General features: G+C 36.6%; 1 protein-coding gene across 1 annotated transcript in view; it reads left to right on the top strand.

Annotated features, from left to right (window-relative positions):
• LOC129719003 (headcase protein-like) overlaps window positions 1-16,872 on the top strand; it is a 130,079-nt gene that overhangs the window by 107,296 nt on the left and 5,911 nt on the right. Inside the window, exon 2 of the mRNA XM_055670305.1 lies at window positions 13,157-13,345. Within this exon, the coding sequence (XP_055526280.1) occupies window positions 13,157-13,345 (189 nt within the window). The remainder of the gene's footprint in view (window positions 1-13,156; window positions 13,346-16,872) is intronic.

The following is a 16,872-nucleotide window of genomic DNA, read 5'->3' as shown; positions in this document are numbered from 1 at the left end:
TTAAAAACAAAATAAAGCCGATATACAGTCAAGTTTTTTTACGCGGTTTTTTTATACGCGGTTTTTTTACGAGGTTTTTTTACGCGGATTTTTGAATAAACGCGGATTTTTTAATTACGCGGTTTTTTTACGCGATACCGCGCTAATTCAAAAAAAATTTTCACGAATTTCCGAATTAACGTGGGTTTGGATCCAGAAACGTTTAAGTGTCTATTTAGTAAAAGACTTAGTCCAAAAAATACTCTCCGCTCACCGAAAGATCCGGAATGACCATCAAAGAGGACAATTTTAAATACTGGTTCTAGAGCGTCTCGGGTTTTTTCTAAAGCTCTGCTTGCTGGACTACTTTACGCGGATTTAAAAAAAAACGTGTCTCTTTTACGCGGATTTTTGAATTAACGCGGTTTTTTTACGCGGATTCTCGAATTAACGCGTTTTTTACGCGGTTTTTTTACGAGGTACGTATCCCCCGCGTAAAAAAAATCTGATTGTATCTTAAACAAAATCAATGTTCTCAATATAACTTTTTATAGTGATTTTCTACAGTTTTATTGTATTCTACAATGTTGTTTGCTATAGCAAAACACACAATTCTACCGAAAAAAGTTTATTTCTATCTCTTGTATATCTTGAGTTATTGAAGATTTTCATTGAAATAATGCATTAACCAACTAACAGATATCAACTAAAAGAGGCAAAAGCCTGTATCTGGATTGAATGATGTTTGATCCAAACTCTCATTTAGAAATGGTTCTTTTGCAGATATTCACGGATTTTAGTTAATTATTAGTTAATTAATGCATTACTTGAATCAAAATTTTCAATAACTTGAGAAATATAAGAGATAAAAATAAACTTTCTTTGATGAAATTCTGTGTTTTGTTATAGCAAACAACATTGTAGAACATTAAAAAACTGTACAAAACCACTATTAAAAGTTATATTATAAACAAATATTTTAAGGGGTATTCCATAGAAAACAAAATTCCATTTAAATAGGTCGATAGAAGTATGATGTCTTCGGCAATGTTGTTTCTTATAAAATGTGCCACGACTTTGTCGAACAAAGTTGATGTTTTCATGCAAAAATGAGAAGAGTAAAATTCATTTCTCACCTTAAGGTGGATTATTTACAAAATTGCAATTTCTATAGCATGAAGAATTAATAATGGCACAACTTGGCTGAAGACACTATGACTCTAAAATTAATTTTCTAGGGTTAAAATAATTTCGATTACGATTTTGCAGCTTTGGAAACGGAATTAGAGAATTGATATTCATTCATAATGTGTACAGTTCATGATCTGTACAGTTCAAGATCAAATGTTAAACAGATCGTAATCTCTTCATTTCCATCACTAATCTCTGGGCGCCATCACGATTCCGGAAATATCCATATTAGGTAGTTTTCTGTCACTTCTGTCACTACCCAAGAAACGAAACTGGTTTTATTAAAGTTTTATAGCACTGTTTTGCCTGTGTTGGGCGCTATAAAACTTTGATAAAACCAACATTGTTGCTAAGGTATTTTCCAGAGACTAGAGACTAGAAGTCACCATCTTGGAATTCAAAATGGCATCTGAGGTCAATTTCTGGCCTTCTGGATATCATCCCGGTTTCGAAAATACCCATTTTGTATGATGTTCGACCTCGTTTTCAGTTCCGATTGATCGAAATCTGCGTTCAAAGCAAGGCTCTTGTCAAATAAATGTTGTGAAAAAAAGCAAGGCTCTACATTTTCCAACAGTTAGCATTGTAAAGTCGCAATTTTTCTCATTTTGGTGAACGCTTTACTAATTTTCCAATCGATTGTTACAAGAATGAAAGAGATTCGTTAGGAACCGATTGAGTTATAAGCATCTGAAATTGGACAATTTTCGTGACGCTCTTGAGCAATTCCACAAAAAAAAAACGGGCAACCAATTTCATCGACCATCTTTAATTTGGCTGAAACTTTGCATAGACGTTTCTATAGGCTAAAGATGCCATTTTGTGCTATTGGATGATTTTTTTGGAACACGACTCATTTTGAGAAACTATTGAAAAATGCTATTTTGGGAAGGTATTGATGATTACAAATATTTTTAGGGCCAAAACGGTTAATTTGATCGGTGTGACGTCTTTGGCCAAGTTGTAAATAGTAACTTTGTCTTTCCGAAAATATCATACACTCTGAGGAAAAACTATTTTAAAAAAAAAAGTTAAAAGAAAATTTGAAATTAATTATCTAAAAGGTCATTTTTTTAAAATCTCTGTTTTTTTTATAAAAATTACAAAAGAATACCTTAACAATGCAATCGGTCCGATCATGGAGAAATCAAGAAAAAAAATATGATATTTCGTAAAAAAAATCAATTATTTTTTTCGGGCGACATTTTTTGGAAGGACAAAATTGATATCTACAACTTTGCTGAAGACACTATGCCAATAATTCAAACCGTTTTGACCTCAGAAATATTTTTAATTCACATTAAAGCACTCTATGGGGAAATTAAAATATTTTGACAGGCAAAACGGCGTAGTATCTTCGACAAAGTTGTAGATAATAATTTTGTCCTTCCATAAGAAAATGTACCCTATGAAAAAAAATAATATGTTTTTCGGAAAATCATAACTTTTTTCCCCTGATTTTTTCATGATCGGACCGATTGCATTGTTTAGGTAATCTTTTGTAGTTTTTATATAAAAAATGAGCTTTTTTAGATGAATAATTTTTATTTTTCCTTCTAACTTTTTTTCGAAAAAGAAACAATTTTTTCTTAGAGTGTATGTTGTTTCCGGAAAGACAAAATTATTATCTACAACTTGGTCGAAGACGTCACACCGATCAAATAAACCGTTTGGCCTCGAAAATATTTGTAATCAACAAAACCTTCCCAAAATAATATTTCTCAATAGCTTCTTAAAAATAAGTCGTGTTCTAAAAAATTAAACTAATAGCACAAAACGGCATCTTTTGCCTATAAAAACGTCTATGCAAAGTTTCAGTCAAATAAAAAATTGAAATTCAAAAGAATATTAAAACTGGGACGTTTTTTGTGGAACTGCTCTATTTCAATGCAAACCATTAGTTCAAAATTTTGTCGTGAGACGTAATTCTACGTCAAAAGTTAAAATGTTCAGAAGAGTTTTAGACAAACTAAATAGTCTATCCACAGACAGACTTTCAAGGAAGAACAACATTGATCGAAAATTCTGTGTAAATTTCTAATGAGAACTAGGCTGGTGTCGCTGGTGGCGCTATCTGGTTACGTATTGCTAGTACTATAAAGCGTTACACAATTTTGGAATTCGTCTTGGACGTCGGTCTGCGATCTATCTTAAAAATCTAATTGAACAATTTTTTTGTTTGAAAGAGCTGGCGCGAAATCGGTCAAATGTTACCGATGGCAAAAATGTAAAGAAAAACTATGAAAAATATAAATGAAAACAAGTTTGAACAGTCAGAGTGCGTGCACAATAGTAGAACATTCTCTGCAATTCTAGTACTAAACCTCTTGAGAAAAGGTTTAATCCTCAATAATTATTTGGTTGTTCTGAAAAGGACAGTTTGTTGTTCAAATCAAAATTGGGTCGCACCTCTGTGCTACTCCAACAGTGAAACTGAGGTAATCTGACAATACAGAGTAAAACTGTTTGCAAGCTTGAATTAGACGACTGGCAGAGATTTTGATTGTCAGGACCCGAAATGCTTGTGTTGTTGCCAATACAAGGTAAAGTTTCATCGTTACACCATCCACTACTCACTCATGTTACTCATGTGTGAAGATCCTTCGTGGTGCGTGATTGATAAACGAATGAAATAGTGCGGTTTACGCTCTGGTTTATAGGGTCAAAATAAAATGCTGTCAGTTTAAGTCGGAAATACAATCTCTAAATAAGCTGGAAACGATTCTCCGTCGAAATCTAACTCATTTCAACAAAAAATTGCCTATGCTGCCAGTTTCGATAAAAATGCTGTCAGTTGGTTTTTCAATCGGCTGGACTCAAAGTTAAGCTTTAAACACAGACAACCACATCACAGAGCATTTAAATCATGTTTTGCTTGAAACTGCCCCGTTTTCTATTGCACAACATCAATTCCAAGCGAAATCGTCCTGAAAATAGCAGAGTCTGGAACAAACATTTTTGATTCTATTTATACTGTGTATTTGTTTTTAAATGCAGCTCTTGCTTCTATCTAACAGGCAGTCGGTGCTCGATGCTTGTCCCGCAGAGATTTTGACTGCTAGGAACAAGCGTGCTTGTGTTGTTGCCAATACAATGCAGAGTTTCACCGTTTTACCATTCACTAATAAATGGATAAAGTGTTTGAGCCGTAAGCAGACTCTGATATAACACAAAAAGTGTTATTTCAAAGAGATGTTGTAAGTGAACACACACGTTTTGTAACTGGTTCCACCTTTTTGTCAAGGTTTGTCTCTACCAGTTTCGCTAGACGCCAGTCGCGATGAGTGGTATTTTATGTTGGCGATTAGTGGTAGAGGACCGATGGAGCTTTCACACACGCACCAATATAATCTGTATCTTTCTTGTCCTTTTCATTCTTCAACATTTTTAAATGAAAATTCAGATTATTTCCTTAAAATCAACCCTTGACAACTCTTTTCTATCTCTTATATCATTTAGATATATCGATGTAAAAACCGGTTCTAAAACTTCAGCCTTTTTCCAATGTTGCTCTAGATAAATTTTTGAAAAATAAAGTAGCTGCTTAGTTTAGTAAAAGCTGCTCATCCATTTGGCGAAAAATTCGTCAAATATTACCGATGTCAAAAATGTAAAAAATTAAAACAATCAAAAATATACATAAATTTTAAAATAACAACAGTGCCGAATATCGTAAGGCAAATTTTTTTAGGAGCCGATCAGCAAAAAGTTAGAGGCGAAAACTTCAGTGAGTGTTGTAAGACGCCTTATCCGTTTTGTAACTAATTCCATCTTTTTGTCAAGTTTTGTCTCTACCGGTTTCGCTAGATGCAAAACGCAATGAATCGTATTTTATATTGGCAACTAGTGAAATACTACAAGGTATACAGCCCTAGAGGTTGTACGGAATGGTGACGTAGAACAAATCTATATATTGACTTAAACTCTTGTTCAACATATTTCACTACGCCTGTTATACACCGTGTATCTCCAACAGTTATAAGGGCTCTATTTGCTATCGTGTTAAGAACAAGAATGAAATTGAATTTTTCACTCGCAGTCTTTTGTATCGAGTTGAGCGTAGATTTTTGCAACGTAGGCGGGGCAACGCAGACTCGAGGATGAGAAACAAAACAAAACAGCTTCGAACTACTGAGTGATTGTCATGAGCACCAAAAGAAAGTTGTGCTTTCCTGATACGAAAGCTACCTAGGCTCCTAGCTTTTTTTCCCGGATTGTTTTTCAGTTTTCTTGATTATCCTTGATTTCCCTGATCAAAAAATGAATTTCCTGACATTCTCTGATTTTCCAGATCTTTCCAGCTTTTCGACACCCTGTTTCAGCTCTCGTCTTTTGTTTGAATTATAATAATCATGTTACATACTCTCAATAGTGATATTGTTTATAATAGAAGTACGGAATACAGCAAACTACCGGGCGATATCACAAAAGGTCGATGTTTCTGGTCGTAGTGATGAGGAAAAATATTCAATTTTCAATCATGTGTTAGGTTGTCCTAAAAAAAGACGATTTGTTGTTAAATTGGTCCCCGTGGTTCTGTGGTTAGCGATGTCGGTCGGCTAGCTCTCCCACACGGTTGTGATATCGGGTTCGATTCCCGATCAGGTCGAGGATCTTTTCGAGCTGGAAATTTTCTCGACTTAGCACTGGGGCACGATGTATCGTTGTACTTATCCTACAACATGCAAAATGTGCCGAAAACAATATCGATAACGAATTCTCTCAACTAATCTAGATGATCGAGACCGCATTAGCCCCCCAGGCTAGCATGCGATATTGTTGTTGTTAAATTCCGTGATATCCCGACAACACAGTGGAGGGCTTAAGGCAGAGATTAACCAAGTGAAGCGGGCGTCAGTTCCATCATTCGTTAAAAAAATATTTATGTGTGCCGAAAGCAGACTCGGAAAGTCAGCCACTACCGATGCTCCTAAATACTTACCGACCGTCGCAACATCGGATAGTAAAATGATTGATTTAAGTAGAAACAAGCTCTTTTATAGTGCAAAGAGTGCATTCCCGGTTATCTAAGTATAATGCTTTGTCGACCGTGTCCCTTTTTTCGGTTGAGGCTATCATTTTACACCCCCGCAGAAGAATTTCTAAGATACGTATTTTTACATGATAAATTCAAAAGCTACTTTTGTCAGAAGCGTAAAACAACCCAACTTAAAATGAAATGACGTGAAATTTAATTCTTCTACACGGAATGGATCTCAAATTCTGACGAAGACAACCCTTTACGAGAACATCGCTGATCCTTTCGTGCAAACGGACACACAGACAAACGTCCACTGATGGCTTGTTTCTTGCCGACATTAATGTAATTTCGATGGCATGCCAGCACGATTGCTTCGTGCCGTCGCCAGTAGAATATTACACCAAACGAATAGCGTTGGGTCACTGCTTATCCTCTCGGAATATTAGCCAGCGACACGCAATACAGCTGACAGTTTCTTTTCCTAGCAGGACCTGACCTGACCCGGACGCGAGGACAGCGTCAGCCTGTCTACATGTTATTTATCGATTTATCGCGCGTTCGTTTATTTTTTTCTGGGTCAAACAATGAACCATTCTAGAAAGAATTCAAACCTTCAAAAGTTACCTTTAAATTGATCCATCACGCTATCGCGTTGAGATTCGAATTTCTTTCCCCTAAGCACCCTCTCGAATTCCTGTTTTCGACAATCGGAGAATAATCCGTTCGCTTCTCAGGTGGGTGTCAGAAGAAAAATGGCAGGAATTTCAAACAACGAGGAGCGAAACACGCATCGAAATGCGCTCTCGCGTTCTAGCACTGAAACTCAATGTCCCATTGTGTGAACAACTTTGGGCACTGAATGACTTGTCAGTCGCTTGGTACGCGGAACCACAACGGAGGAACAGCAGCAGCATCCCGCGCAGAAAATGAATATGTTATTCACCATAAAAATCACCATCATTGATAGTAGTTACGGGAACAAGTTGCTCTTCTGCAGCGGAACAAGATTGAGTCTAGTTTCGCCTGTCATGAGCGGCTGCGATGGGATGGAGTGGGACAGTGCAAGGAGTATTATTATCATCCTTCTTTCCGGTGAAGTTGCTACAAAGTATCCTCAAACACCAGGACTGATGTCGACGCTCGGAAGCTCCCCGGAGGAGGCAACGAAGAAACTGTGCATGGAAACTACTATCTCCCGCATGTGGGAAGTTCACTGCCAGCCCTTTTCAAGTTGCTTGGGCTGAGATTTTCACCCTGTCTGTTCAGTGCTTTGAGCTTTGAGCGGGTGGAAAATTGTTCAATAAAATCAATTCAACTCACTGCACTGCACCATCACGAAGGACCATCAAGTACTGCTTCAAGCTGGTGTTTGCGGAACGTGTTGAATCCGGCGTTTCAGCGCGGTTTTACATCATTGCACTTGGATGTATTTTTAAAGTAACGTTTCGCTTAATTTTAATTCAGTTCTCATATTATTTTTAAGAAAAAAAAATGTAAACAATGCAAAAGTTTCGTTGTCTAATGCTTCGCAATTATATCGTTCTATTGCGAATTCAATTTTGTCTGAAATTGAGTCTAGAATGCAACTGTCGTCGTCTTCGGTTTGTAGTCCCATTTGACATCGTTATACAAACAAACGCGTTGATAACATTCCTTTCCTAATAGACACACACACATACCGAGCAACAATGCAGAGAAAATAAACCCAAACCCTGAGCTGCTGGCCATTGTTTTCAACCGTCGCGCCGTCTGGACCAGATAACGAACAAACCAGAACGACCTCATGAAAAAGACAATAGTAACAATCGCTCCGACATGCAGGAGGCAACCCACAGCAATTACACAGCATGTCATACACTCCCCCGAAAATCACATGTAATTTCGCCTCCAGAACGACGTGCAAATGGGTCGGCCCATAAAAATTAAACCCTTTTCAAAAGTGCCGACCGGGCGCTGGAGCCTCTTCCCTCCGCCCTCTGGGCCCTTTCCTGTCATTATGCGAAGCAGTTTTGGAAAGTTGTCCACCGTTTTGTACCGAGACGAGCCAGCCGGCAAAATTTCTCCGAAATTTTGAAATTTCAACCATCAGCGGGGGTCGTCACGTGACAAGCAGTCTCGGTTCAATTGTATGCAAATACATGCTAACACACAGCGCAGCAACCCTTTTGGTCCTGCTTCGTCTTCGTTCTTCGCTTCGCGTGGAGTTGTGAAACCATGCCACCCACGCTTGCCACCGCCGCTCTGGCCAGTACCTGATGAGCACCGAAAGTGCACATCGACCAGCGTCCCAGCGTTGTACACCCTTTACGTAAATATTTTAATTTAATTTGGAAAGTCACGTTTTCCGGACCGCTTTCAGCCTCCAACGATTTGCCGTTCGAAGCCAAATTTTGTCACTCTGTTGTGTGCTGGTTTTTTTTTTTCTCTGTGGGAGGAGGAAGTGAGGGGTTAAGAAGTTCAACACGACACGCGCGATCCGTCGCCGAATTGTGCCCCAGAATTGGCAATAATCATAAATACGAGACCACCGTTCCCTCTTGTGCACCACTCTGCCAGGTTCGACCGAAGCCGTGAAAAACATCGCTTTTAATTTTCCGCAACTATACTTTTACACCGATGAGAATTACCATAAATTTGCTGCCGTGTAACATTCGTTACTCATGTAAGAAGGTCCCTGCGTGTTGCGGGTTGCTAAACGAATGAAATGGTGCGGTTAAAGGCTTCGTTTTATAGGGTTAGAATATAGTGCTGTCAGTTAAAATTAAGAATATGATCTTTAAACAAGCTTGATACGATTTTTTGTTGAAAAACTAACTTATTTCAACAAAAATTGACTATGCTGTCAGTTTCGATCAAAATGCTGTCAGTTGATTTTTCGATCGATTCGGGTCAAATTTGAGCCTAAAACATGGCTGACCCTGTCACAAAGCGTCTAATTCATGTTTTTCTCGAATGCTTCCTGTTTTGCGTCAAGCAACATGAATTTCAAGCGAATACGCTTTAAAAATGCTGAAATCTGAGAAGAAAACTTTTGATTCTGTTCGATTTTTATATGTTTTCGAAAACTCATGACTTTTGACGAAGGACTTCATCTTGTTGCTCTATTTGAAAGATATCCAATGATAATTGTTGATCACATGATGGATTACGATAATCAACAGATCTAGATAAAGTGATGAACAATTTTGTTAGCTGCCAGTTGTCATTATTACTACATTCCTCAGTTCTGAAAATTGATGAAAAGATGCGAGGTCGAATTTCCACGAACAATGAACCAATCACGTACTTTGCACAGGCGCCATCAGTTAACACTAACCGTCTACCATAAAATTTTGACTGCTCAAAATCAACACGGCAGTTATAATCACCAGATTTTTTGTAAAATTTGAAACAGGTCTCTGTGAGATAAAATCAATTTGTATTTAATTCCGTTTGCCATAAATAACATAAAACTGCAAAGTATCGATTTGTGTCAGTAGACGTAAAAATAGGATTTTGAAAATCTGTTTTTGGTTTTAACTGTCTTTAAAAAGTTTTTTTTTTCATTTTCTTGTGCTATATTTTCCGAAAAAGCTTGAACCGATTCGAGGAAAGTTTTTAGACATCAAAAGAGTTATATTCAAGGTCATTTTCTTTTAGATTTCTTCTAGATTTTAGAGATGTTTTCCTGCATATATTTTGCATATCTTCTTTCTACCTTCAAAAGACGTTTAAAAGTTTTTGGAATACATTTTTGATAGCAGCTTTCGGCCTTTTCCTGATGCTCAATTACTTGGAGAACTTGTTGAACTGAAATTGAAGCATTGTTTTTACTTCCTTTTTGAAGTCATGCAAAGCATAGCTTGTGAATATATTTGATAATCAAGTATTTGGATTTCTTCATTGGTTTGAAATTTTTTTACATCAACTAATATGAGATCAACAACTGAACTTTTTTTTTAATTTTAAGCAACATTTAAAATTATTTTTGTCTCTAGTCTCTCTTTTATTAGAATCAATTTCTTCTTTTACCTTTTCTAATCTTTTGGTGTGTTTCTCAGTCCTTTCAAGCTGAATTTTGATGGGATTCTTTACATCTATGACTTTTCTGTTCTAGATGGTTTTGGACTGAATTTGGAGCTATTTTACTATTCTTTTGCTGACGTTTTTAATATTCAATCAATTTTTCATTGCAAAGAAATGCCCACGTGATCGAGATCTAAAATGATGAGTTTTTTGTATACGTGGAATGCGGACGGCCTCTTTTATTCCATCTTGTGACAAATTTTAAAGTTTTCAAATGACATCAATTTTACATGATTGAAATTAAAATGTGCTATTTCGTCGCAAGTTTAAAATTTTCATTCGTGAGGCGAACCAGCCGCAGGCTGAGAACCTCACAAATTTTTTTCAGCGTATGGTTCCCCCAAGTCTAGAAATCAATTTTCTACAACTCGTCTATAAACAACATTTTAGTTTTTGAGATACAGTTTTTCGAATATCCGCCTAGTGAAATTGATACACCCTCTCAGAAAATTACGTCAAAATTTTATAAAATCATGTGGATAAGTCGAGTATTCTCCAGTTAAAAATAAATATTAGCGGAAAAATACTAAACAAACGAGAAGCGAACGCGAAATGCCCCGGTAATGAGCAGACTAGAATGCTGTCAGTTGAAATGAAAAAAAAGACCTTCAAACGAGCTGCAAACATATTTCCTTCGAAAAAACTACTCATTCAAACAATGCTGTCATTTTCGACAAATGCTGTCAGTTTATTTTTTCATTCTATTCGACCCAAAATCGAGCCACATAACTTAGCATACTCTGTCACAGGGCGTTTTACTCATATTTTTCTTGCTGTGTGTTCATATTTTCCAGAAACCTGACCGTTTTCTGTTTCACAACTGAAATATGTGTAAATATTGGTCATGATTTATTTTTGTAACGAGTTTTTTGACTCGACTCGCTGTGAAGAAGAATCCACCCCGGGTTCGAAGGGAGTCAATGGTGGGCGGTAGGTGGTGCAGAAACTGTTTAAAAAGAAATTATTCCACTGGTTTTTCCACTTCGCCTTGGCCGCTCACTTTCGGTGCCCGGGGCCCAAAGGAAAAGCCAAGGAATGTCTTCTCCGACTAGCTTTGCTGGCTGATTTTATCTTAAGCCTCCCACAGCAGCAGTGCCAGAATGCCCTGGCATGGCTGTTGCAATCTTGTTAAAAATGCATAGAGCGAGCTTAAAACATTCCGAAATGACTGCTCTTAATATTTACACCTTCGTGCTTGTTGGAGGTGGCAGCAAAAGGGACTTGATTTTCCGCACCGGCAAAGATCAGGTGCTTAATGCGCTCGACAAGAATTTAAAATAATATTTATACTTTTTCTTCCGCCCAGACAGTTCTCGAGCTTCATTTGAATAGCAGCAAATAGCATTCACGTTGGAAGGTGTTTACCTTCTGCATTTTTGCTCCTCACGAAGGAAACGCCTGGCGGGTGAGGTTGAACCGTAATCAGATTCCGAAATCGTTTAATTTCGTACTCATAGCACAAAACGGTTGCTTTTTAGGGCGAGCGAACAGAGCAAAACAGGGAAATTAGCTCGTTTATGCTCTGCCAACTACAATCGGACCGACTGACGGCATTGCCGGTGCAGATTTGCTCCCGCGGGAAAAACGGCCAAAGGCACCTCCTATTCCAGAAGTGATATCTTTTGCCCGAGCAGCTTACACATTTGAATTAAATTTCCTGTTCGTTACACTAGCGCTCATGATAGGTAGAAGAAAAAAGATACACAATGTATCTTTTTGCTTCCCAGAATCGTGTGCACCTGAGCACACTCTTGAGATGCTTATTTTCCTTCAACTGTAAAGCTGAATAGTGCTCAAACTAGCGCTTATTCAAAGTTTATACACATTCACACAGACACCGAAGCACAATCCTATTACGTAGCATCTTGAGTTTGGCTTTTCCATCAATGGGTTCTTCTCCTGTATTATTGCAGAGGTACGATGAACCACGTCGCCGTGTGCCACAAAGAAAGCGGAAATGCAGAGTCACTCGGAAGTTTTTCCCATCTCTGTCTCTCTGCTACTTTATCGCATCCTAACCGCCCACTCGCTAGCTAGCTAACTTACAAAGTATGATCCTGGTAAAACGGATTTGATCTAGCGCCGTATGGATTAGGTGAGCTTTCACCTTCCTCATGTTTTGTGATTTCGACTTCTTTACTATCCAATTACGGAGAGAGTATTCCATCTTCAGCAAAAGTGAGCTCTTTATCACGAGTGGAATATTTTACAGTGTGAAGAACCGACAACGAGGTCGAATGTTAAAATTTTTTAAAGTCCTGGCTGAGGAATTAAAATTTTACTGACACTTCATGAACCGACCAACGGTCATTATTTCTGGGTGGTATCGTCCTTTCTGAACATAGCGGCAAATGTCAGACAGGGGCCGAACCCACATCAGAGCTCACGACTGCGATCGTTTGTAGCACTGACACGGCAAAGACTAATACCTGACACGAAGGTATGATTAAATTTTCATCTATTTCCAATTTGGGTTTTAATATCCATAACAAATATTTTCACAGGATATAGATGCGAAACTCACACGTACGGCAGCATTCAATATATCTTTCTTCCCACCTGTTGTCCATCCGACTCCCACAGCCCAGACTGTGGTTTGATTCCGTCGCTAGAAAGGAACAAAGTTTCGTACGGTTCCACATCGAATGACGATTGCAGCCGACAGACATGGCTCCGATGTCCAATCTATCCTGCAGAAGCGTCAAATACGGCACCAGCTGAAAATGTATACACTTGTTTCGAATATTTATCCCCGCCCTCTCTGTCCACCGGCACCGTATTATACTGAACTAATGAAATTTTTTGTGTCCTTCGATGCATGATAAAAATATTATTTGCTGCCAGCAGAGTATTGGCATTCCACAGGCGCGCACTTACACGATAACGGCAACGACGGACTAATCAGTGTTCTTTATTTTCTTTCCCTCTTTACACTTCCAGATTGAGGACGAAGGCAACCACGGAAACGACGAGACGCGTCTGTTCATCCTGTCCTCGCTGGCAGCTCAGCACAAGAGCCGGGTGGCGTGTGTACTCTGCGAGGAACCGATGCTAGTCTTTGATCGTTACCCCCTGGTGGACGGAACGTTCTTCCTCAGCCCGAAGCAGCATGCCAAGGGTTGCATCGAGGTGAGTTCCGACGCTTTGTTGCCCCCTCCCAGTGAAGGTTAACGACTTGCCAGGAAGCACACGATTAATCGTCCGGGACTGCTGACCACCGCCAACGCTCATCCTACAATGACGCTGATGGTGATGACGATGACGCGGTTGAAGAATAACCTGCCATAATTCATCGTCCTTTCTCTCTCGTCCCAGAATGCCTGCAACTTATTTGCCCCATCCATCATCGCCTTTCAGTTTCTATCTTTCACACACACACAACCGTCTAGGCAACCGCAGTCAGCTGTCAAACTACCCGCCTGTCATCAGCAAAACCTCGAAAAAAAAAACAACACAATTTCACTTTCCGTTTGTTCCGCTTTCCTCATCATCGTCATCATCATCCAATATTGATCCTCGCTAGATTACTTTCCCGCGACGGGCGGCCGTCCAGCCGGCTGTGAGCCTACTTCCATGCGAACATTGAACTTTCCCACCATCCCCACGGCCACCGCGGACGTTTAAATTTAACAGCCCCCCAGTGTAAACGTCGTTGTTGACCTAGATTTCATGCAGACACGTCTGGGGCTGCCAGTTGGCCAGCACAAATCGAACGAGAGAAGGCTGGAGCCCCCACACAAAGGCCGTTTTTATGACCGTCTGGTCTGGTGGTCCGCCCAGTCAGACAGAAGACAGGCAGGGCACGAGGCGAGACGAAGCGCGGAAAATCGGAAATGAGACGATGAAAACCCCGTCTGGGGCGATTATAATGCGGCGGCGGCGAGCGTGTGAAATGTTGAAAGGATTAAAGGATGTACTATTTTTTTTTTGACGAATGGTTAGATTATTGATCTCAGTCAGGTTGCGGGAGGCACAAGCAGGGGTTGATTTTTCCGTTATTGCAACCATTTCTTGGTTGTGGGTTGTAAACCGTGAATGTTTGTTCGATTGATAACATCTCAAGTTGGGACTCCGAACATCTATTTGGGCCCATAACCTGTTGGTGGGAATGATTCTAAATTTAGGAAAAAAATGTCCTGGAAATAAATCGAAATTCAACTCTGTCCTGTGTACGATACCAGTTTATTTTTCACTACAATCATTTGATATAATTGCATTTGATTTTATTCTTCACTTTTTTCTGTTCCTCGTTTTGCTTTGCTTACGTTTTGTTATGTTTTTACCTATATCATATCGTTATATTATATTATATTATATTATATTATATTATATTATATTATATTATATTATATTATATTATATTATATTATATTATATTATATTATATTATATTATATTATATTATATTATATTATATTATATTATATTATATTATATTATATTATATTATATTATATTATATTATATTATATTATATTATATTATATAATATTATATTATATTATATTATATTATATTATATTTTCTGGTCAATAAACATTTTTTAAATTTTAATTTTGCTTCATTTTTGCTGCTTTTTATTTATTCATACTCTCCTGTTTTTTTAGTTTGTCTCTTTGTTGTTATGTTGCATCAATTATTCGGTTAGTTTTCTATTCACATTTTACAGCATTTGTTCTGTTGTATATTCAGAAGATTGGCTCGAATATTAAGTCCACATTCCTCCGATTTGTAGTGAATTTTTAAAAATGAATAACACCTAAAAAAGGAATATCTTCCATAGAACTTTGTATGCAAGTTATGACGTCTGTAACCTGCATGCAAATGAGTGTTGAAAAGTATCGCATTATTATTGTTATTTATAATTTGGATTGCCTTTCGAAGGCACTTTCACTGTCCTTTTTATTACTGAATTGAACATTTTCCTCTTAAAATTTATATTTATGAAGGGGTTTCCCCATGAACCAAAAATAAACTTTGTACCAGTGTGATACATATATTTGGGAGCCGTTATGTTTTTATTTAATTTCTTTGTTTCTTTCATTCTGTTTGAATAATACTGTTTAATTCCATGATGATATTGTAATCCTTCAATTTTCTCAATATTCCATTCCATGTAATATCATAATTTTATTGTTCTATAAAATTGTGTTCTATGGTGTTTATATCTCTTTTATATTTTCATTCATTTGTCTATCCCCTTCCATTTTTTTCATTGACATTCAACATTTTGTTCCAATAAGTTTCAATTTATATGAAATCCCTGATTGATGTCTGATGTTTGATATGTTGTCTGTTCACATTTCTTATCCTTTATCATGTTTATAGCAAGCTTTGTCCAGTTTTTCAAATAAAATATTTGTATTTTGTATGTATGCTACGTGTTGCTTCAACTTCGTCTTTTTTTATATTATATATTTCATCTCAGTACAATTTATAAGTTCTATATTTGTTATAAATAATTGTATTAATTTCATTTGAAATAGTATCATTTTTTAGTTCTCTTCAGCTTAATCATTCATTTTTTCAATTACATTTAGTGTTAATTATTTATCTTATTTTATTTCTTATTTTTCTTTCACGTTCATCGGAGCGTTTTGATATTGCGGTTTTGATTGTATTTATTTTATTTACTTTTTAGTATTTTTATATTTTTTTGTGTTTGTTTTGGTATCTATTTTCACTTATCTTGTCAAATATTTTCATTTTTACTTATTCATTTTTAACTACATTTATTATTGTTTAATTGGTTAATTTTATTGTATTTTAGTGTTCATCCGAGTGCTTTGATGTTATTTTTTTATTAATTTTATTCACTTTATATTATTGATTGTAATGTGTTTGTGATTCTTTTTGTATCTTTAGTTTACTTTTTGCGTTCTCTGTTTAATTCTGCATATTTTATTTGACTTGAACGATTCAATTTTATATTTGCTTTTTCTAATTTTCATATTTTCTTCAACCTTTTAGACTTAATTTTGCTCAATTCTTTTTGATATAATTTTGTTGTTTTTTATTAATCATCTTCGCTATTTGAGTTTCCATATTTTATAATTTAATCACGCTCATTTGATCTTTGTTATATTTTATTAATCTTCTCTCATTCATTTTGTTGCATTCAGTTTCTTTTGATTTTGTGATTGTTATTGTGTCCTCACTTTCTTGTCCTTTTATCCATTTTGCAAGCTTTATTCATGTTATTTTAAATAATACTTGAATTTAAGATGTATGCTACGTTTGTCTCCAATTTCACCTCATTTTGTATTATAAAGTTCATCTCAGTACAGATAAAATTATATTATGAATAATTGAATTGTATTGATTGCCATTTTGTTATTAATAATTGTAATAAATTCACTTGTTCTATGTTATTTAATTTATTTTTTTTCAGTTCATTTAAATCAATCATTTTTTTTATATACATTTGTTATTACTTCTTTAGTTAATTTAAATTTTTATTTTATTTGAGCTTTTATCCTAACGAATTTCTTTTGTTTTATTTAATTTTATTTACTGTATATTAGTATTTTTATACTTACTGTGTTTATTGTTTTTGCATCTTTAATTCTATTGTTTGGGTTTGTTCTGCATTTTTTATCCGATATTTTGGGTCCTCTGTTCGATTGGATATTTTATCACGACTGAAAATAATCATT

Source organism: Wyeomyia smithii, chromosome 1, assembly GCF_029784165.1.
Source record: "Wyeomyia smithii strain HCP4-BCI-WySm-NY-G18 chromosome 1, ASM2978416v1, whole genome shotgun sequence".
Lineage (NCBI taxonomy): Eukaryota > Metazoa > Arthropoda > Insecta > Diptera > Culicidae > Wyeomyia > Wyeomyia smithii.
This window is presented reverse-complemented; position numbering and strand designations above follow the sequence as displayed.